Here is a 21,992-nt window from a genome sequence, read left to right as displayed (position 1 = left end):
TATGCCTTATAGCTCCTACAAGAGTGTTAGATTCTTGAGGCCAGAGACGATTTCTTATTCCTCCTACTATCCCTAATGCCTACAGAGCAGTTTATTTGCAGATTATCAAAAATAGTAGCTGATTGTAGGCATAGATATGGGAGCCCCAGAGAGCAGAGCAGGGTGGAGGAGTGGGTAGGTATGGGGCCTCTGTTTTGACAATGGACTTGCTATCAGAATAGGAAAAGGACCAGAAGTGGGAGTCAAATCAGTTTGTTTGTTTATTTATTTATTTATAAAATTTATTTGGGTGCACCAGATCTTAGTTGTGGCATGTGGGCTCCTTAGTTGCAGCTCATGGGCTCCTTAGTTGTGGCTCACAGGTTCCTTAGTTGCGGCATGCCTGTGGGATCTAGTTCCCTGACCAGGGATCGAATCTGCACCCCCTGCATTGGGAGCTTGGAGTCTTAACCACTGCGCCACCAGGGAAGTCCCAGTCATTTATTTTGACAGGAGCTCTGGCAACAGATTTAGGAGGGCAACTAAAATGAGGTTTGAGGGATAATTCGTTTGTGTCCCCCTCATTTCCTCCATGACCTGACACAGAGTTGCCTGGATTTGCTGCATCTTTTAAGGACCTGGGTCCATTCAGCTGCAAAGGCTATTCCAAGAGGGTGGGGGGTGGAGGGAGTGCCGGGAAGCCCAGCGCTCCTGGCCTGGGAGGAGCAGAAGTTGGAATCATCTTATCTCCAGCTTGGGAGGACCCGCCTGTGGCCTGAGCATTATATAAGGGGTTGGGTCACCGGTGATGTTTCCCCTACACTCATTCCCTACTGTAAAGCCAGTCAAGCAAACCCTTTGGACAAATGTCATCATGAGAACACAACATGGTTATTATTCTCAAGCCAGATTTACCCAGTGTGATTGTAAGTTAGATGAAACCTTTCTGAGTTGCACAGATTTCAGATTTCTAGGTTCAGAACACTTTATGGAAGGGAAAGTTGTCAGGGAAAAATCACAGCCGGCTCACCCCTTGGGCTGAAACTCAGGCTGCAGGTGAGCAATCCCCAGCATGGTGTACCCAAATTCTGCCTCAGCCACAAGAGCCAGGAGACACCAGCATCTCCAGTGATGCAGCAGTTCTGCACTTTCTCATTCTGTAGCAAACTACCTGCAAATTTCAGCCATACCTGCAAATCTGGCTCAGGAGGGAGCATTCTGGCTCCGTGGAGTTATGGAAATATAACCAAACATCAGTAGTCAAGTGTCTAGAGCCAGGGATACAGATGAACAAAGATACTAATTCAGTGATTTGCAGTAGTCAACAGACTATTGCAGCTGTTGTACAGGTTGTCACAGGAGATCTGTTCCAAGGGTCCCAAATGCTAGTCCATGTACTGGTTGCATCAGAATCACCTGGAGAGCTTAAAATAATCTTTGTTATACTCATACCTGAAGCTTCTGCTTCAGGAGGTCAGGGTGGGTGTGTGTTTTTAAGCTTACCAGTGATTATGATGAGTGGCTGGGTCTGGGAACCTCAGTTCTCCTCAACCCCATCAGTTTCTAGTGGAAGAAAAAGAGGCCCAGAGAGAAGGGTCCTCCAGGCAGTTAGAAGTGGAACTGGTCCTAGGGCCTCTTCTGTTGACTCCCAGACCCAGTTTCCTTTCCACGTACTCTCTGCCTCCTCCCAAACCTCACTTCACTGTGGAACTCTGTCTACTACTACTTTTGGCAAAGGACTAAGACCAGGGGAGCACCGTGTGAGGTCACTCAGGACAGGGTGGCTTCATGACTCTGGAGCATCAGATGGCTCTGTGTGTCCAGATCAGTTGGGCTGTCCTGGGTCAGATGTGGGCAGGGAGTGAAACTGTCTTTCATCTGCCTCAGGGGCATTCCTCCTACCCTACACTATCATGGCTGTTTTCGGGGGGATCCCGCTCTTCTACATGGAGCTCGCGCTGGGCCAGTACCACCGAAATGGATGCATTTCGATATGGAGGAAAATCTGCCCAATTTTCAAAGGTAATGGAAAGGCTTGGGTGGGTGAGTGGGTCCTCCAAGGAAGTGATGATTTCTATCAATGGGTCGAGCTGGGGACCTTCTTCTGGAATCAGTTAGGCCTTAGGTATCCCTGGGAGATAACTTGAGTAATTAAGGTTTTGACTGCTCAAGCAGTATGAGATTGTTAAAAGCAAAATAGAATAAATGGCAATTAAAAGTAAACTAGATAGAAAAAGCATTAATAGCACATGTACACATTTTCTAAAACATGTAACCTTGCAAATACAAATAAGGAATCTACCATATTGCCACTTTTCCACTGTCTCCTGGAGTCTTTGGAGGATGAAATGAATGGCAGCCCCACCTTTACCCCTCACCTGGGCTGCAGTGCCTCCGATACCCCGCTTAACTGCTGGGCTGCCCTTGAAACTTGGCCTCCCTCACCCTCTCTCTCCCAGGGATCGGTTACGCCATCTGCATCATTGCCTTTTACATCGCCTCCTACTACAACACCATCATGGCCTGGGCGCTCTACTACCTCATCTCCTCTTTTGCGGCCCAGCTGCCCTGGACCAGCTGTAAGAACTCCTGGAACACTGGCAACTGCACTAACTACTTCTCCGAGGACAACGTCACCTGGACACTCCACTCAACATCCCCTGCAGAAGAATTTTATACGTAAGTGCATGTAAGTGAGGGGGTGGCCTATTTGGGGCAGGCCACACCCCTGGGCTTTGGCTTCTTAGGAGGGAGGTGGGAGCCAGGGGCTCTTCACCTCTTGGCTGATGGATTTCTGAGAGATGAAGCTATCGGGGAGGGGGAGTAAACGTGAGTGAGGGAGTTGGGAGACTACCTTGAGTGCTCCACAGTCTGGGCCTCTGCGCCGTCCCCCTCTTTTCTGTTGTGCCCAGGCCAGTCCCTACCTTCACATTCCAAAATTATTCCCCTGCATCAAAACTGCCCTTCTTCCTGGGCCCTCCTTGCAGCTAGCTGTCATGTAAGCAAAGCCTCCCACTACTTCAATAGTTTGAAACTATGCAGAGTTTCTGGTTTCATGTATTCACTTAATACGTGGGATCTACCCTTTGGAAGAAGATGCCTGGAGTAGGTAGTTTTCTTTAATGCTGGAATTTCAGGCAATAGCAGCCCAAAGGGAGCTGTTTTGGGGTGGGGAAGGGACCCACTGCCCACACATACAAATCCTCATGCACCCAGAAGCCAGTCATGTTAGTCATTCGTTGGATCCCAGCCTAGGAAGGAGACCTGGAAGTCTGCTTTTGGGCCGAGCGCTCTTCCCAGGGTTGGTCGGCTTGACTGCCCTGTTCTCTCCTTCAGGATGGGCAGAGCCCCTCCCAGCTCTTCCCGAGGCTTGCTGACCACTTGATCCTTGCAGTGCTGTGTCCGTTTTTTCTCTTGGCGTCCTCCCAGAGGTATCACACACAGTATGCTCAGGTAACTGTTCAGACCACGTCACCGGCCCTTCTTTCTCATTCACTCAGGCGCCACGTCCTGCAGATCCACCGGTCAAAGGGGCTCCACGACCTGGGGGGCATCAGCTGGCAGCTTGCCCTCTGCATCATGCTGATCTTCACTATTATCTACTTTAGCATCTGGAAAGGTGTCAAAACATCTGGCAAGGTGAGGAGGACTCTGGCTGCTGATCCAGGCCTACCAAGGGGCCCTGGAGGATCTAACTCAGAATTCAGTGGCCTGGATAGCCAGAGACAGGGGGACATGTTTTCCTTTACACCAAACACATTCCATGATTTTCAGTCTCTCGTCACCAAATCGGTTAGAAAATTCTAGAAATGGGTCAATCCCAAGAACCATTATATGATTTTTAAAAAATTCCTTTAACACGCTGGTAGTGTCATAACTAATAATAGTGGCAATAATTTAATGAAAACCCATCATGGACCATGTACAGTGTTTTGTATACACTGGCTACTTTGTCTCCTGCTAGGTATTTTCCCCATCTTACAGATGGGGAGTGGGTTTAGAGGTAGTTAGTACCAGCAAGCAGGGAATCAGATCCCTGTATGATTTTAAAGGTTGTGATCTTTCTGCCACCCTGCCTCCTAAAATTACAGAAAAAAAAGAGGTAGATCTTCTTTCTTGGAGGTTTTCAAGAATAAGGCACCAGCATTCATGTGGTGATAACCTATGTTTCCTTCCTTACAGGTGGTTTGGGTAACAGCCACCTTCCCTTACATCATCCTTTCGATCCTGCTGGTGAGGGGGGCCACCCTCCCCGGAGCCTGGAGGGGAGTTCTCTTCTATTTGAAACCCAACTGGCAGAAACTCCTAGAGACAGGGGTAAGATAATGAGGAAAGCAGTGTGCACCTGTCTGTCTTTTTACTAACTGAAGCTAGTCCTCCGAATAGGACAGTAGGAACAACTGAAATTTGGGTTCAGCGGCAAGTCTGCAGTGATGCTTTAAACCAGAAATACAAGCATGAAAAGTACAGTTGAGCCACTGCGTTGGTTTATGTCTAAGTGATAGGAAGAGAACTCACATTTGTTTGCACTTGGTATGTGGCCAGCCCTGGAAGGAGCCCTGAGAAGCCTGTTTTTTGCCTCTGCATGTAGCCACATGGAGGCATGAGGGCGCTGGCCCCACTGGTGCTCAGCGATGGCCTGGGTCTCGGCCCTGGCCCTTACCTCTGCTGTGTTGCAGGTGTGGGTGGATGCGGCCGCCCAGATCTTCTTCTCTCTCGGTCCTGGCTTTGGGGTCCTGCTGGCTTTTGCGAGCTACAACAAATTCAACAACAACTGTTACCAGTGAGTATCTGGGGCCCCCCAAGCAAAGCTTGAAAGTGGAGTGGGTGTAAGTCAGCTGGTCTGGAGGAAAGCAATCAAACCGATGGCCTCAAACCTGGCCAGGCTTAGGCCACGTTGACACTCTGACCCTCAGGGGTGCCACAGGTGCCTGACCACTCACCCAGACCATAGCCTCACCCAGGCCACTCGGGTTGAGAGAGGCTCCAGGCCACTTCTGTTTTGTGAGATTCTCTATATGTCAGGAAAAATTAAGAAATTCCAAAGCAGGTTTACAAAAATCACAACATACATTCAGTGTTTAGATTTGACCTGTTAATGTATTTAACAACAAAAATTGTGATAATTTATTTATGTATATATACACAAAAAGAATACTGATTGAACTACTTTGACCAACATAGAATGCCATAATTTTTATGTCAAAATCTCATTTCAGAAATGTGACAAAACAGGGAGCATGGCGCCAATTATGATTTAAATATCACTCCTCATCTTTAGAGTTAACTTTGTCTTAATATTCTATCACAGATGGCAATGTCCAGCAGTCTGACTGTGCTATTCGTAAGATAATTATAGAATTAACTTTTTTTAAAAAAAGGAATTTACATGCACCCTAAGCAATGTGGCCTTGCATTGGGACACCAGCCTAAAGTTGTATGATGAGGTCCTCTTTTAAAAGTGTCAGGATCTTTGTGGCACTCTTATAACCTCATTTACACATAATGTCAAAAGTCTAAATCTGAGATCTTCACAAATGTAAGGCCAAGGCCTCCTCCTGGCCCCCGCTGCAACTCAGGCCCTGCTTCAGAGCAAGCCTTGTTTGAAATCCAGAGGTCTGTGCTGTGCTGGTTTACAACATCTCTTAAAACCACCCCTGACTGCTGTTCTCCCCATGCCATGCGTGGTGATAACAGCAGCTTGTGCTTCAAGGTAATGCAACCCGTCTGAGAGGCTGGGCCCTGGGAGGAGGGGAGGAGACACCCGGACAGGCTTGAAGTCCCTGTGAGCTCAGCCCACTCATCCTTGTCACAGCTGGAGACAGATGCTCCTTAGATTCCTGACTTGGAAATGTCTCAGGCCCCTTGGGTTTTCTGCTCCAGAGACGCCTTGGTGACCAGTGTGGTGAATTGCGTGACGAGCTTCGTTTCAGGATTTGTCATCTTCACAGTGCTGGGGTATATGGCTGAGATGAGGAACGAAGATGTGTCTGAGGTGGCCAAAGATGCAGGTAGGACCTTGGGTTTTGTTTGGGTTCCTGGCTCCCACTGAATTGCTTTGCTGCTCTTTGGATCTTTACAAATATCTAACTTCTGCATTATTTCTAAATGTTCCTCTTAAAATTCTCAAAGGTTTTAGAGAAACTTACTGCCTTGGAAATTTCAACCCTTTCCATGGTGGTAATGGGGCTGGAAGTCCGCTGGCCTAGAGCCCATGCTCCGCAGCAAGAGAAGCCACTGCAATGAGAAGCCTGCTCACTGCAACTAGAGAAAGTTCGCTCACAGCAACGACGACCCAACACAGCCTAAATAAATAAATAGATAGATAGCAATTCCTATTTAAAAAAAACAAAACAGAACAAAAAAAGTGTGTTTGGGTCCTATGATGGGTCCAAGTCTAGTAAGCAAATGATTACTAATCCTTTGCAGAAAAATTAAATGTAGATGATATAGCACTCTACTGTACTGTAAGGTTTCATGGAAAAAGAGTGACAGACGTTGAAGAAGAGGTTATGGGATCTTGTGGATGGAGTCCCAGGGCTTTCTTGCAAACATACATCTGTCTTTAGCCCGACACGGTGCTCTGATGAACTCCATGCCCCAAACTAAGGGCGGCCTATCTAGTCCATGAGAGGTTGAAGACATGTCCCTCATACTATCAAAAAGGACTTCAAAATAGCTGGAGGTCTTTATTCCGAGGCCGCTATGATTCTTCTGAAATCAGTATAACATTTCCTACTGTTCTGGAGCTAAAGAGAGAGCTAAACCCTGTGAGACTTCAGAGATGTATCAATCCTCATGTTGAAAAAAAAAAAACCACTGAATTATTATATAGTGGACACTCTAATTCATGTACTTAGCTTTGCTAGTCTTGAGGTCTCAGGTTTGTTTCGTTTCTCCATGTTGGTTGAGGGTGCACACTCTTCAAGGTGGATACTGTTCCCTTCCTGCCTCCCAGGATGTCCAGGTAGGATGGTGTGGGGTGTGAGGAAGCATTTGGTACATGTCCAACCCTGATTCACATGTAAGGTTTTGTGACAGGAATTGTAATTGTTGGTGTGGCCAAGTTTCTCCTGAGACATCTTTGTAGGGCAGGCCTCAGCGACCACCTCCTCCTCTTTCCCGCTCTGTCTCAGGCCCCAGCCTGCTCTTCATCACATATGCGGAAGCCATAGCCAACATGCCAGCATCCACGTTCTTTGCCATCATCTTCTTCCTGATGTTAATCACACTGGGCTTGGACAGCACAGTAAGTGAATGGGGAGGGAAATCCGGTTCTCGGGAGGAGGGAGAAGGGGGGGAGGAGGAGGGGAAGGAAGCTACCCATTCCTTCCCATCCTGGCCACCCCAGGCCATGTTGGCTGCTCCCTCTTGGTGCTCCCTTAGCCCCTGTTCACTTGGGTGCTTACTGCCCTCTAGTACATTAGAGGCATTAATGGGATGAGGGTAAAGTGCCAGGCACAGGCCAAGAGCTCAGCATATGTGAACTGTTGTGCACTGACTGTGCACTGTCCCTTGACCAGACTGGCAGCACCTGAAGGCCAGGGCAAGGTCACACTTGTGTCTCAGTGCCCTGCAGCCCAGCATTCATATCATTAGTGTGGAATGAGTCTCAGCTTTGAGTTGGCATTTCTGGTGCAACCAAAGTCTCCCCGAGAGACCTCATGTAAAGAAGTCCTGTCCATGTCCTATACTTTCTTTCCTTGACGTCCTTAGGAATGGGTTCTAAATGACGTGACGGGGTAAAACGGAGATATGTTTCCAGTGAGGGCCGGTGAGTAGGGGGAACTGGTCACGATCAGCTTGACAGGTCACTTGGCAATCTAACCCCTCCCTTCTGTTCACTGTCCTAGAGGTAGCAGATTTGTCCCAAAGTCTACACAGTGACCATTTGTGTGCCCCTCTCAGTTTGCAGGCTTGGAGGGGGTGATCACAGCCGTGCTGGATGAGTTTCCACACATCTGGTCCAAGCGCCGGGAGTGGTTTGTGCTCAGCGTGGTCATTACCTGCTTCTTTGGATCCCTGATCACCCTGACTTTTGTGAGTACCACAACCCTAAACTTAGAGTCAGCCTCCCCTAGGGCAACAGAATGTTACAAGAAGCTGTTCCTTTCCATCCTACATGGTGCCCTGGCTTTGGGGCCAAAGGGAGAGAAGTTGTCACTGCTGTTAAAAAGTTAGTCATCAAGGAGAAGAAGAAAAGTTGTTTCTAGTGGCATCTGTCTGAAGAATCTGGGCGTGGTATCTGGAGGCTCAGCATTTCACAGCAAATCCAACTAGATTTAAGGCTTGACAGACTATCTGGAGGAAAACTAAGATGCGCCTTTTCAGTCTATTTCCAGTCCTTAGGGCTGCTTTCATAGGAATAGTGCCCTGATGTCCTGATATGCTGAACATCTGGAGGCTGGCATCTCATGTTTGTAATGTCACTTCGTCTCCTCCAGAGAATTTGTAATGGTAAAGAAGTTAGACCTTCTCCAGTGATATGATTTTTTTTTTTTTTGGGGGGGTAGCTAAGGCAAATACTGTCAAACTGTAAATCAGGCATCAGATAGTACCCATAGGCATTGTAGGCGTGTATCCTTCTGACTCAAGGCAGATTTTGTAGATAAACATCTTCAAGCCGTGACCCCAATGGCTCTGGAGCTTCAGCAGGGTTGTGGGGCCCTGAGTAGGACCCAAGGGATTTGTGAGTTAGGACAGAGGCAAAACCATGACCACTGGGCCCGGTGTGTCTGGTATTGTAGATTTTCTGGGGTAGAATACACAGTAGGTATTCAGTAAATTGAAGAAAGTTGAAAACAGATCCAGAGGCGCTTTTGAGTTTGTCTCTTAAAGCTTAGTGGGGAGTGGAAACAAGACGAGAGTGACCTGTAGGGCGGGAAGAGGTGTGTCTGATGGGATGAAATCTTGCCCACCTGCCAAGGCCAGTCCAATAAGTAGGCTCTGGGACACTTATGTTAGATCCAAGGTGAGAATTTTCCAGAATTATCCTAAGTTAAGAAGTTCTTTTTGCTCCTGTCGTAAAGAGGAGGCAGTGCCTCAGAGGGCCTTTAACCAGGTTTGTGGTCTCATTTCCAGGGAGGGGCCTACGTGGTGAAGCTGCTGGAGGAGTTTGCCACGGGACCCGCAGTGCTCACTGTTGCCCTGATAGAAGCAATTGCTGTGTGTTGGTTCTATGGTAAGATGCTCCCTTCCACTAGCCACGATCCTTCCTACACCAGCCCATGTAGCCACCAGAATACAGAAGGGCTGATGTCGTCAGGGAAAAGCAGGCCGGTGTACAAGACGTCACCTCCTGCATCCCTTCTTCAAAAACAGGTCATCACTTCCTCCACACTCTATGCGACAGATTGCCGGCACTCCTGGGAGGACGTTTCTTTCTTCTGAGTTTATATGTTTACCCAGTGGAGACAGGCTGAAGTGGTTCCCTATAGCTCATCCACAGTGGTTGCTTAAGATCCCGACAGGCTCTAAGAATTGGACAGACAACAAAGAACTAGTGCACAGTGAATGCATTTGCAGAGTGTACAATATTCTGCTGTTACATAGAGTGGCCCCACTTTAAATTTCACAAACGAGCACTCCCTCCAGAGCCCTGAGACAGAGTTTAGGAGCTTATCTTCTAGCGAAGAGGCAAGAATGTTCCTGTTTGTTTGGATTATCTGTCTTGGTAAAGCCTCCAGTTTACACCGCACACCCCACCCCCCGCCCCCCTGATCGTGGGATGGAATCTGATAAGGGTGAAACCACCAGGAGCGGAGAGAGAGAGCTGACACAGGTTCATGGGCAGGGATCCCAAGAGCCCCTGGGCGAGGATGAGGAGGGCACAGGCAATGGAAATGAAGAAAACCAAGTTCAGAGATGCCTTTCTTCATCTTTAAAATCAAGACGTGATGATTTCATTCTGAAAATATTTTCCTAGTTTCTATGATAGCAGAACAGCTTTAACATGTGTGTCATTGCACATAATATAAAGAAGGGGGGGCCCCACATTTTGAGTTGCATGTGAGCCCTTTTTTTTTTGAAAGAAGTCCTCCCCACCTCCTCAGCACTTTGGAGGACCAAGTTCAAGGTGTGTGATGTTGCAGACCTGCTGGGCACTTTCAGGGAAGCAACTGCAGAGCACCCTTCCTTCCCCTTGTCGATTTCTCCCCCGAGTCCTCACTTCCATGCCAGTTACTTTGTAGAGAAGAACCTTGATCTTGATCTGACATATGAATGAGCAATAGTGTGGTTAAAATTTTCTCTTGAAAGTTTCCAGCATATGGTCAGAGTCAGTCTCTGTTAAGTGAGTTCACCATTTTTAGACAAAATTCCACTTCCTTTTCTACAGTAACGATAAAATCAGATATATGCTGAAACCCTAGAAAGGCAGTGTGGGCACCAAGAGGGGGCTTTAGGTCCCTCCCCAGATGTCCACCAATCCTCCCACTCTGTGTAGAAAGAGCTTTGCTTACTGTAACGTGCATTTTTGTGACAAGTCCCCCATCTCACTTTCAGACCAGATTGGTGCCCCCGAGCCCCTCCTTTGGAGAAACTCCAGAGCTGCTACTCTCTCTGAGAGTCAAGGGATAGGAGGACAGTCTAGTTCCTCTCTCAGTCAGTCAGTCTCGTTCTCTTTTGGATGATTTTAGGCATCAATCAGTTCTGCAGTGATGTGAAGGAAATGCTTGGCTTCAGCCCTGGATGGTTTTGGAGGATCTGCTGGGTAGCCATCAGCCCTCTGTTTCTCCTGGTGAGTTGTCATTTCCCTTCTCCTTCTTGCCCTGGAGAAAGATTCACCCTCAAACAAACACTCATAAAAAAATAAATTTTATCGAAGTGTAACATATATATACAGAAAAGTGTGCAAATCATAAGTGTACATCTCAGTGAAAGTCTATAAATTGAGCACCATTTTGTAGCTAAAACCATACCAAGAAACAAACACATGACCAGTACTTCACAAGCCCCTCTTGTGCCCCCTCCCAGTCACTGTGCCCCCATAGTTAACCACTCTTCTGGTTTCTGTCACGTTATTTCATCCCTGCCCTGCTCCGTGATAATGACACATAACGTTCACTGAGCAGCAAGTGCCAGGCCAGACTTTCCGCTAAACTGAACACCCACTGCTGTTTCAACTCTCACAACAATTCTATGAAGTAGAGTTCTAGTTGCCCATTTCACAGTTTCAGAGAAACTGAGGCTTAGGGTCCAAGGTCACATGACAAGAACTGTTCAAGGCCGGGGAAGTATTTACTGTGCTGCTCATGAAGGACCTAACAAGGGTCCTAGTAATTCTGTATTCATTTTCTTAAAGACCACCCCCACCCCCCACCAGGTTTCTCAGGTGTAGATCTGAGTCAAAAGTAGAATCCATTCATTGTAGAATGAGAGAGCTCAGCTCCAAGGGTTGCCTGTTTGCCAGGACGTGTTCAGTGCTGACTCCATCCTTGCTGCGTGTGCCCCTACGTCCCTCCTGGTACCCGTCTGAAGGAGATGTTTGCCCAAAGATGGATAAGCACCCTGCTGACATCCCAAGTGCACTGTGAGGTAGCCTGGGGTAAAGTGACTCTGTGCACATCAGCAGGGATTACTCTCAGTTCTTTCATTTATCTGTAACTTGATTTGGGGTGGGGGGAGCTTTTTGATCTTTTAGAGCCAGAGACTGTTCCTTCAGTCCAGCTCCAGCTTATTAGGATATCTGGACCATCCATTTCATCTTACGACATGTATGCAGCTGTGCCTTCCCCTTCTTTCAAAACAACCTTTTTTGCAGTCTATTTTGACTTTCTGGGGGTAGTTCTTTATTTTTTGTGATTTTCTGTACCTGCATATCTCGATGTTAACCTATAAGATGGACAGTGTGCTCATTCTTGCCTCCATAATGCTGCACGTGTCTCTCTCTACCCCAGAATCCCTCCTTGACTTCCATTCCCCTGGACCCTGGAGGTTTCCAGAACCAAAGGCAACCTTTGCCCCAAGCAGCAGATACTCTCAGGGCCTGGGGGCTCTGGTGTGTGCTGTGCGCTCCAGTGTTCCTCTACATCTCGGCCTGGTAGTTCCTTATTACCTTGTCAGCTCACTGTTGCTTTTTGGTAAATTTAAAACAATGTATTTTTAAATCCAGAAATTTTAGTTGTTTTCAGTGAGAGGGTTGGTCTGGATCACTAGTCTGCCATTACTAGAAGTAGAAGTCCTGACATAAATGGGTTATTATATTGTTACCAGTGCTTCTTGATAATCTACTTAAATCTTTTCATTTGTTTTTCAGAGGAAGGAGAGATATTGGATTAGTTCCCTGAGGGAAGAAGCCATGTTTGTTTGTTTGTCTACTTTCATATTCTCCACACAGGGAGGGAATGATGTTCAGGCCTGAGACTCAGGAAAGGCAAGCAAGGCACTCATCCTGGACGTAAAATTTCCGGGGATGCCAAAAAAACTCAGTAGTCAAGATAAATACTTTTTTTTTTTTTTTGGCTGCATCGCACAGCTTGTGGGGTCTTAGTTCCCTGACCAGGGATCGAACCCTTGCACCCTGCAGTGGAAGCATGGAGTCTTAACCACTGGACTACCAGGGAAGTCCTGATAAATACTATTTTTATGCAGTAGTTTTTAAAAATCAAAATTAATGCAAAAAAAAAATCCCTGATGAACAAAATACCAACGTTTTAAATAAACACAGGATCCAACCATATACTTGCATGTCTCACTTCACTCACCTTGCCCTAATCTGGCCCTGTCAGAGCTTGTCTTTTTAAAGTATTGCACTAAAATATTATATTATTATTATTTCTTGATTACTGAAATTTTGACATCCTCTTAAATGTTGTGCCCAAGGTGAATGTCTCATATGCCTTACCCTAGTCCTGGCCCCAGGCTTTTAGTAGTTTCATTTCTGTGGTTGTCTGGCAAACTGGGTGAACTCTTGGTGTACAGCCAATGAGTTTCCGTGCCCAGCAAAACCCAAGTACAGATCTGGGTTCAGGGACATGACATAATTCCTGTGATGTTCACTCTACTCACTTCCTCTAAAGGCAAGTGCTCCAGGGCCCAATTAAGAGGAGGCAAATCTGTCTTCCACTTCTGGGTTTACTTAACAGATCCCCTGCTCTGGGCTGGGCTTTTTAAAGGTGCTTTAGGTAAACAACGAGTAGCTTACTAAAAATATTCTTTTTCACTGAAGCCAAGTTATAAAGAAGAAAAATATCGTATATGAGCAAGAGGAAGTGGGGATGTGCGAGGGGGTGTCTGGAGCAATACTTAGTGGCCACAATGAGAGCTTGAGACCTCCCTGAACTGCATTAGGTTTCACACACCTGACATCAAGATGAGACGAGTTACAGCAGGGATGGCTCCTAACCAGACCCCACCTTTCCCTGTTTCAAAATTACCTTTCTTAGTAGCCGGGTCTGGGGCTGAGGAGAGTCTGTCCAGAGAAGGGTTTGCGATTGGCTGGGCTCCTGTTTTGAAAGCTTCCTCCTGGACTTAGGATAACACTGTTCTGAAGATGAATGTGTGTTTAACAATTTCCCATTTTATTATCTGAAGAGAAAGAAAAAAAAGATATAAATAGATGTTTAAGCCCACAAATAATTTACATTACTGTCTTCTTTATGACTATGAAATAATAAGATAAAATTAAATCAAGAGCAATAACGATTTCAGCACAGCGGTTACTAGGCAAAAACTGGTATTTACGCTGTCTCTGGAAACCAAACTGAAATAAGAAAACTCATAAACCGAGTGTTGGGAGCACACCATGGAATTTTTCTTGGTCGGAATCTTCACTGAATTTTCACGTAAAAAGTGTACTGAGCTGCTTTTTCCTTCCATTATTCCTTTCATTACAAGGGCCTGTGGCAGGCAGTCATTTATTGTCAAGATGCCTCACGGCAGAGCCATCCTTGTTGAAATCCCAGTTCTTAGCCTGGGGTTAATGCAAGGAAAGGGGGGAGAAGGAGAACTTACCTAGGACCCTGAGTCTTCTCCAGGTCTTGAGAACCTTATTATGTCTCCTGGACCTAGGTGCCTTCCATCTTACCAAAAACAATCACCGCAGAGAAACGCAGGAGGAAATGAAAACAAAGCAGAAAGAAATATGAAGCCCTAGGACTGGCAGGAGCTGTGGAGAGGTCTCCCAGTTTATTCCTCCACTGTCTCACAAATCGGGGCCTGAACCACTCCTGATGGATGCCAGTCTCTTCTCCTTTGCCCTGAAAGGGGCGCTGTAACCCCCCTAAATAACCTTCTGAGGCCTTGGCATCCCCACTGTAGGGGCTGAGGTGGGGGGTAGGGAGGAAAATCAAGATAAGCCCCTAACGGCTTCATTGTTGGCAGCTGAGGCACAGAAATTAGTGACTTCTTTGTGTCAGAGTTCAATCTAGGATATATAACACTTAGGCAATTTCCTGAAAGTGTCTTAGCTTTAGTGTTCAGTGTTTATGGTATCCAGACTGTCTCTGTGTGGATATCGTGAAGATTTTTTAATGTTTCTTGGAATTTCTGTTTTAGTTCATCATTTGCAGTTTTTTGATGAGCCCACCACAGCTACGACTTTTTCAGTATAATTATCCTCAGTGGAGCATCATCCTGGGTTACTGCATAGGAACCTCATCTTTCGTCTGCATCCCGATGTATATAACTTATCGGCTGATCATCACTCCAGGGACACTTAAGGAGGTATGTGCTAGTGTGTGTGTGTGTTCAGATTGGTAACTGTTTGGGGAGAAAAGGGTTCTCTTCTTATGCTCTATTCAAAGGATATAAGTCCACCACAAGAATTCACCAGGAGGCTCTTAGTCTTATATAATTATATAACTATACCATCGTGTAGCCTCTAATAGCTGCCACTGTCACCTTAAGGCATCTCCCATAAGCCTCAAGTACAAAGGTGAAAGAGTGAGCTGGCCATTTGGATGCACCATAGCACACAGCTTGGTGTATAGCATTCTAAACATATCAGAAAACTGCTTTGCCTCCTGCATGGCATTGGGCATGGACATCAGATCAGTGGTGTCTGGAGCAATAACGCAAATTTGATTTAAGTGGATTTAAATTAAATCCACTTGGTTTAAGTGGAGATTATGATGGAAAATGTCTGTGGTCATTTTCTAACAGCAGTGTGACAAGGGCTGTTTTGAAAATCATCGCTAAATAAGGGTGTTGCAACAATATCGTAGTTTTATTTCAAGTCACTGGAGTGAAAAAAAAAGTTGCCATTTTAGCAAGATTCATGTCAGTAAATGAATAATGTGCTGTAAAAATTTCAATAACAGAATCTTACAACTTGTATAAGATTGTATATATTTTAAAGCATCTTCATGTAGACTATTTTATTTTGTTATCAAAATACTTTGTGAGGTGGATGGGCAGGTATCATTAGCAAACAAAGATACTGAGTCTGGGAATAATGCTGCTCATAGTTTCCTTATTTCAGTGACTTGTCCAGGGATACACAGTACAGGGAGGCTCAGAATCCAAGTCTTATGGTTTTTGGTCCAATGCTCTTTCATGTTTAGGTGCAGCTTCTCTTTTGTGTCCTCAGGGTACTAATAGTTTGCTAATGTAGAAATTGGCTCTAGAGGTTAGGGAGAGATGAGTTGCCACTTTTCATCCTGTACTGCCAGAGTTAGTGTTTAGGCTGCCAGGATTCCCAGCAGTGTTACCAGAATTGAAAATGCTTGGGTCGTTACTTGTTTGGTTGTGTTTCTTGCCATAGTAAGGTTACTGTGGCAGTAGAGCCTGAAGGAGTGGCCATTTATAAGTCTGTGGGTGGGTGCTTTTGTAGGAGACAAGCTCAAAGGTGAAGAGTGGTATTTGGGGGAAAGCTAGAGGGACTGTGCTCTATAATGACGTGAGAGCATAGGTGGGCTAGTCTATGGGCTCTTAGAAGCAAAACTTAAATATCAGATCATCACACTCATCTTCCTAAAACATCTCACAAGAAACATGAAGCAAGAGAACATGAGGCCATTAAACATCATCTCTTTTCTAAGAACTGAGATTGCTTCTTTTTCCAAACAGAAAGACTGAATTCTAGGTGAACAGAATTAGTAACTCTGCAAGGAGTTACTAATTTCCTACACCCAAAACAGTCCTATCACAACCTCATTCCTCCCAAAGGGGCTTGGACTCTGGCGTTGCCTGAAATACTCGCTCAGACCAGAGTCATTGTACTTGCTCCTTCAGGTTGTCCTTTATGGCAGTCATGACAGTCCACTGGCCCAGCTGACTCAAACCCAGAGGCCAAGGTCGGGGGTGGGAACTCTAGTTAGGTTAATAAATTTCAGTATTCTTTGGTCACAGACTGTACCTCAAGTCTTGATCATCTTTCTTGCAAATTCCCCCTGTTGGCCACAAGGAAATGCTACCCAAAGGTGTATAATTAACAGAGCTCAGATCCATTAGTAGTAGAGGTAAGGCCGATTGCAGGGCCATGTTTGTCATAGGCCACCAGATGGGAAACAGTGGGTTACCAGGAAGCATCATGATATAGCTGGTCAAGGGGGCCTAGGAGGGAAAAGACTATGGCAAGTCATTTACCTGCTCTGGGCCTTAGTTTCTTCATCTTTAAAATGTGCCCACTGAATTGGATTAACATTTCCAAAGTATGTTTTAAGGAGTAATAGTAGTTCCATGGGATATCAATAAGTGTTACTGCTGGGGGAAAAAGGTTACGTGGTCAAATAATTTTGGAGAATGCTGGATTAAGGCAAGGTAAATAGGTCTCTTTACTACAGGATTTCTCAAAAGCCTTAACATGCCTATGTGCATGCTTAATTTCTGAGAAGAATAAAGCATGCCATGTTTTTGCCAAGCACCCCAAGGGACTAAAATTTTTTTGTGAATACCAGACTTGATGGTCTGTAACATTCTATCTATGAGGGAGGGAGAACTCATATAAAATTTTGGTATGGTTAAAAAGAAAAAAAAAAGAAAAATTCTTAACTCTTCTGGGCCCTAGCCATATACAAGGCTACAGTTTGTGGAGTGAGCCACCACTTGCTCACCTGTGATTTGGAGGCTATCATGTGCATCTGCAACCTGGAAGTCTCAAGGTTGGAGTCATCAACTGGATTAGGTCACTGGCCCCAGAAGCCCCTAGTAATCTGCACAAAGACACTGGGAAGATGGTCCCTAATAAGTAAGCATTCATGAAGATGGCAACAGTGATCCACTGCTTAGATGACTACCTTGCAGAAGGCCAGGGACTGGCAAATTTTGAGAGCAATAGTATTGTGGCAACTGGAATGCTGCTGAAATATGGAAGACAAAGGTGGACCTGGCATTTTGGGAGATCAGCAGCCAGAAGGGCAGGAGAATGGGCAGGTGGGGGCTAGGGCACAAAAGCGAAATGTTCTACTTTACAGTGTTGTTCACTGTGGGTCTTGCCTCTACCCTACATCTGACTGCTCTTCTCTCTCTGCACAGCAGAGCTCCACTGAAGACTAGTTAGAGTGATGTGTCCAGTTCCCAATTAGCAAGGCCTAATTCTCCTTAAGCAGTTATGGGTTACAGATTCATCTATGGGAAAGGATGGTTTGTGAAATTTTGCTTTCTATGACTTGACATGTCCAGGTAGTTGATGAGCACTGCAGCAACTCGTTTTCAAATGGATTTCCAGTGTGAGATTTTAGTTCTTGAATATTAAGGTCATTAGGAACACAACATGTACAATTTTGTGAACTTCATTACCTATGAGAATGGGAACTTTTAAAATTCCATAGGCCCTGCTCCCTAAAGAAGAACCAACCCCCAGAACCAGGAAATAAAAATGACTGAAGGGGACTACATACTTTTTCAATCCAAAATAAAAAGGATAAGTAGCAGAGCTTCACCTAAAATCAATAAATCAAAATATGCTTTCAGATCCAATTTTGCCTTGCTCACCACATGTACAGACTTTTGGCATCAAAGATTTTACTGAGCAACTTACTTACTTAACAAAGATTTTTTTCTAAACTTCTGCAGTGCTCCCCACATCCCTGAGCTGCTTCGTGTCACTGATGCTAAGTTTTGCAAGGCAGGCTGTATATTTCATACCCAAGCCCAAGCATATTTCAGATCTGTCCCAAAGCTTCTGTGTACCTCAGCTGTTTCTAAAGAAAAAATTCTCAGCCTTTTCCCTGTGCTAAGTTCTACGTCAACATGAGATTGCTTTAGGAATGATGATTTAAATGGGCACATCTTTTAAAATTTAATTATGTAATAATTTGCACCCTTGTATGAACTAACCAGTGCTCCTTTACAGGTAAATTCATTAAATCAGTAACATCCTGGCTGTTACAGTGGCTGATGGCACTGTGCACTGTGCCTGTAGCATGTATGCGGGCACAAGGAGCACGGCTGAGGTGGGGGGAGCCAGAATCCGGAGCTCATTCTGCTCCCCAAGCCCTGTGGGCCACATGAAGCCTCCTCTGACAAGAGAAAAAGATGCCCTTTCCCAGGCCATCAAAGGCATGTTACAGGCCAGCAGAGGTTCTATTGAAGGTCCATCATTTCTCCCATTAGTGTTATGATGACTTTCTTAATTAGTTTACAGATGCTTATATAGTTCCTGAATATGCCATTTTTACCCATATTTGAGAATAAATTGCGGATTCCTTTCTTAAGGAAAGTCAGTAAGACTATTCCAATTTACTATTAAATGCCATTTAAATGCTACTTAACCTTTGTTTTAATATTAATATTGAAAAAAATTTTAAACTGTTAAATTATAAGAATATTTATAACATCATGTTTTCTTCCTAACAGCGTCTTATTAAAGGTATCACTCCAGAAACACCGACAGAAATTCCCTGTGGGGATATCCACTTGAATGCTGTGTAAAACATCAATGAAAGGAAAATGGCTTCCCAACAAGCTCTTCCTCCAGTTCTGACAAGTCACACCTTGCCTTCTCCCTCTAAGTCAATGAGTTGCCAGCTAAGCCTGCCGATGGAAGGGCCTTCTTCATAGAGACACAGTCCCAAAAGACTATGGTGCCCAGACTCTTATGGCCTCTAGCCACTTCTTTCTGTGAAATCTCCCAGACATGTTATCATGTTAGACTCTGTGATGCAGCTGAAGTGGACTGCTTTGGATGTGTGAGGGTGTGTATGGAGGTGATGAAAACCACCATATCATCAGTTAGGATTAGGTTTAGGATCAAGTCTGTGAAAGTCTCCTGTATCATTCCTTGTTACGATCATCAGTATCTAACATCATTTGCTTCCAAAGGTTTCACTGTTCATGAATGCATAAACCATTTAGGAGAAAACAGGGATACTGTCTTGCTAGCCATATATTTCCTGAGTAGCATAGAATTCTATAGCTGGAATCTACTAGAACCCTGTAACCTGTGTGCTGCTCTGGAGTCAGGAGAGGAAGATGTAAGAAGCTAAGCTGAAAAATAATGTGTACGTGTGAGCATGTGTGTCTGTGTATACTGTTGTTCCAGTGTATCCCTATCTCTATTCTAATACTTTGGGCCCGTTACAAACTATATGAATTTCCTCTAGTTTTTCTTACATTAACAAATTCCACCTACTGAAATTTGTATGTATGTTATTATTTGAAGGGTATAATTACTACAACATGCTCTGCCACCTGCTCCTTTTCCAATGACACTACTTTAGCCCATACATCTTCCTTTATGGGCCATGCTTTAGTATTTCCTGCACTTCACTGCCATCTTCCTGTCTCTCTCTGCTAAACATTCAGGATAATGTTCCACAGGCAAATCTGGCCTATTTCATTAGTCACTGTGGCTTGCCTATGAACTACTTTGAAGATGAATATTGATAAATGCATCTTCAGTGTTCAGTTGGCTATCTGGTTTAAGCTCTGTCTACTTCAAATGACTCCGTTTAACCATTAAGGTTACTTGGCTTTGTAAAGAGTGGATAAATCAAATTTTCACAGGGTGTAGAGATCTGGTACCCTGACCTAAACCAAGGTTATCCTCAACCCAAAAGTAATTGGAGAGTCTGGGTTAGCCTTAAATGCACTTCCTCCCAACCCCTTGACCCTTCCTGGTTGGCTACCAGGATAGTGAGCCCTCCAGATAATATTCAAGACTGAGTCTAAGTAAGCCTGATTGGAAAAGGGTCAGTTAAGTGAATAACCTTACACGCCACATAAAACCCTTAATACAGATCAAGTATATTTGACCTTCAGTGGCTTGGGACTCTCAGATGCATAGGTAGAGAAGCAAATTTTACCTTGTAGTGTGAGATTTCCTTACCAAAATCTTAAAGGGAGTAAAGCTTAGTCAATGATAAAAGGACTCAATGATCTGGCCCCATATCACATCAGTCCTCTGTATAAATCTAACTTAATCCTAACAACCTTATAGAAAGAAGATTCATATAGCAGAGGCCTAGTTTAATCTAATTATAGAGCTTCCTCCCTTGGCTTCCTTTCCCCAACACTATTCCCTGGCCATCTTCCTGTATTCCCCCTACATTCTTCTATTTCTGATTCTTTGCTTTTCCCAGCAGAATATTTTCCTCATAGATGTTAGCTGCTGAGAAGTTTCCCAAAATATTAGAGGAAAAGAGAGGGGGATTTAAAAATGACTCTTAACTGACCTACCTTCATTATCTTCACTCTTTCATTCCTTCCTGCTACCTCATGTCCATTCTCTTTGCTTTCTAGCATGCTGAAAGGAGAGAAGTTATATAAGTGGCAGCGTATTCGGTGGTAAATAGCTTTGCAAATTTAAGAACTTGCTTTATAAATATATTCAGATATGTATTCCCCCCATCCCACACACACTTATGCATTTTCCAAAGATACCATTTTTTAAAAAGCACTTTTTCAAAGTTTTGTCAAGCCAGGTGTTATACAGGTGTTTTGAAAAGTTTTCAAATGTCACTAGACAGAAAAAATCCAAAATCTCTCCCCAGCATAGTTTGCATTTACTTGACCCCTATTTATCAATACTACCGTGGATTTTTTTTTTTTAAGGAAAACTTGAGTTGGTAAATGGACTTTAATCTTTTAAAGACCTTTTACATCTAATGTAGCATTTACATAAAAGTAAAAAATAAAAATGGACTGAATTGTAAAGTTATTTAAGTACTGAAGTTAATTTTTTTTCTGTGATTTTATTAGTGAGAAATACCTGAGAAATAGACAAGACACAAGCAAAGGCATGGAGGCAGTTCAGTTGATTGAGGTTGTTCCTATATGTTGACATGTAATAGAGTCCAAAGAATTCATCTTTATTCCAAAACACTTGCAACCCATTTAAAACTGATTCCATTTGTTGTGTGGAATGCATATGGCTTGTAACCTAAATTCATCGCCCTGGCTGCCCCATGTAGAGATGGAGGCAAAGACCCCAACAAACCCAAAGTCAATGTATTAGCTCCAAAATCAAACAATGACAATCAAATCAAATAATGAATCTCAAATTAAGGCAAAAAGTTATTCTTGAGATGAGTCACTCTCTCACCATCCCTGCTTTTTACGAAACTTGTTAATTTGGTGCCACCAATCTCAATATTTAAGTGTAAGTATGAATTTCCATTTAACTCACCCACCCCATCCTGACCCCTTAAAAGGGAGATTATTCTCCTAGCATTAGAACCATATTCTTTTTGATAATTAGGAAAGGCTGACCTGATACATTGTATCTGTTGTATAACTGATTTGGAGGTCACTGTCAAGCAAAGCTTAAAACCATGGAATGCAGTGGCTGAACTGTGCTGTTCTTACGCATTTTAGACAATGCTTAGCTACCCAGTGGTACAATCCACACCTGGTTCCTTTCATAGCATGTCTCTTTGCTCATAAATCAACACCTGGTGCTTAAGATATCATTAAATAAGGCAGTATTCAGAAGGCATTTTCTACCCTCCCTTTTTTCTTTTATTGTCAGAGATGGGTGGGGAAGTGAAATAGTAGATTCCTCAGAGAGACTATACTACAACCTGTCATCCCCATAAAGCAATAAAAGCAAAATAGTCCTATGCTAAGTGGAAGAAGTTGTATACTTTAAAGTCATCATATGGACTTCCCTGGTGGCGCAGTGGTTAAGAATC

General features: G+C 44.4%; 1 protein-coding gene and 1 long non-coding RNA gene across 4 annotated transcripts; one reads left to right on the top strand and one right to left on the bottom strand.

Moving 5' to 3' along the window:
* Positions 1 to 1,758: 1,758 nt before the first annotated feature.
* SLC6A4 (solute carrier family 6 member 4) lies at positions 1,759 to 21,019 on the top strand. Of its 3 annotated transcripts, XM_082443526.1 has the most exons (12): positions 1,759 to 2,001; positions 2,439 to 2,658; positions 3,480 to 3,618; positions 4,162 to 4,296; positions 4,659 to 4,762; positions 5,863 to 5,990; positions 7,116 to 7,228; positions 7,888 to 8,019; positions 9,061 to 9,160; positions 10,617 to 10,717; positions 14,476 to 14,643; positions 18,718 to 21,019. In XM_082443526.1, exons 1-12 carry the CDS (start codon positions 1,893 to 1,895, stop codon positions 18,790 to 18,792), a joined length of 1,524 nt encoding a protein of 507 aa, XP_082299652.1. In that variant the 5' UTR covers positions 1,759 to 1,892; the 3' UTR covers positions 18,793 to 21,019. The 3 variants fall into 3 exon arrangements, with proteins under 3 accessions (XP_082299652.1, XP_082299653.1, XP_082299654.1); XM_082443527.1 differs by lacking the exon at positions 4,162 to 4,296; XM_082443528.1 differs by lacking the exons at positions 10,617 to 10,717; positions 14,476 to 14,643; positions 18,718 to 21,019 and adding an exon at positions 10,011 to 10,469.
* On the bottom strand, positions 10,611 to 14,468 carry LOC309651172. Its single transcript, XR_014257958.1, has 2 exons — positions 13,356 to 14,468; positions 10,611 to 10,748 (listed from the first exon to the last, which is right to left on the bottom strand). It is a non-coding gene; the product is annotated as an uncharacterized lncRNA (long non-coding RNA).
* Positions 21,020 to 21,992: the final 973 nt, after the last annotated feature.

The sequence above is a fragment of the Balaenoptera physalus genome, assembly GCF_965194825.1.
Source record: "Balaenoptera physalus genome assembly, chromosome: 20".
NCBI classification, from domain to species: Eukaryota; Metazoa; Chordata; class Mammalia; order Artiodactyla; family Balaenopteridae; genus Balaenoptera; species Balaenoptera physalus.
Note: the sequence above shows the minus strand (reverse complement) of the source record. Positions and strands in the feature narration are given on the sequence as shown.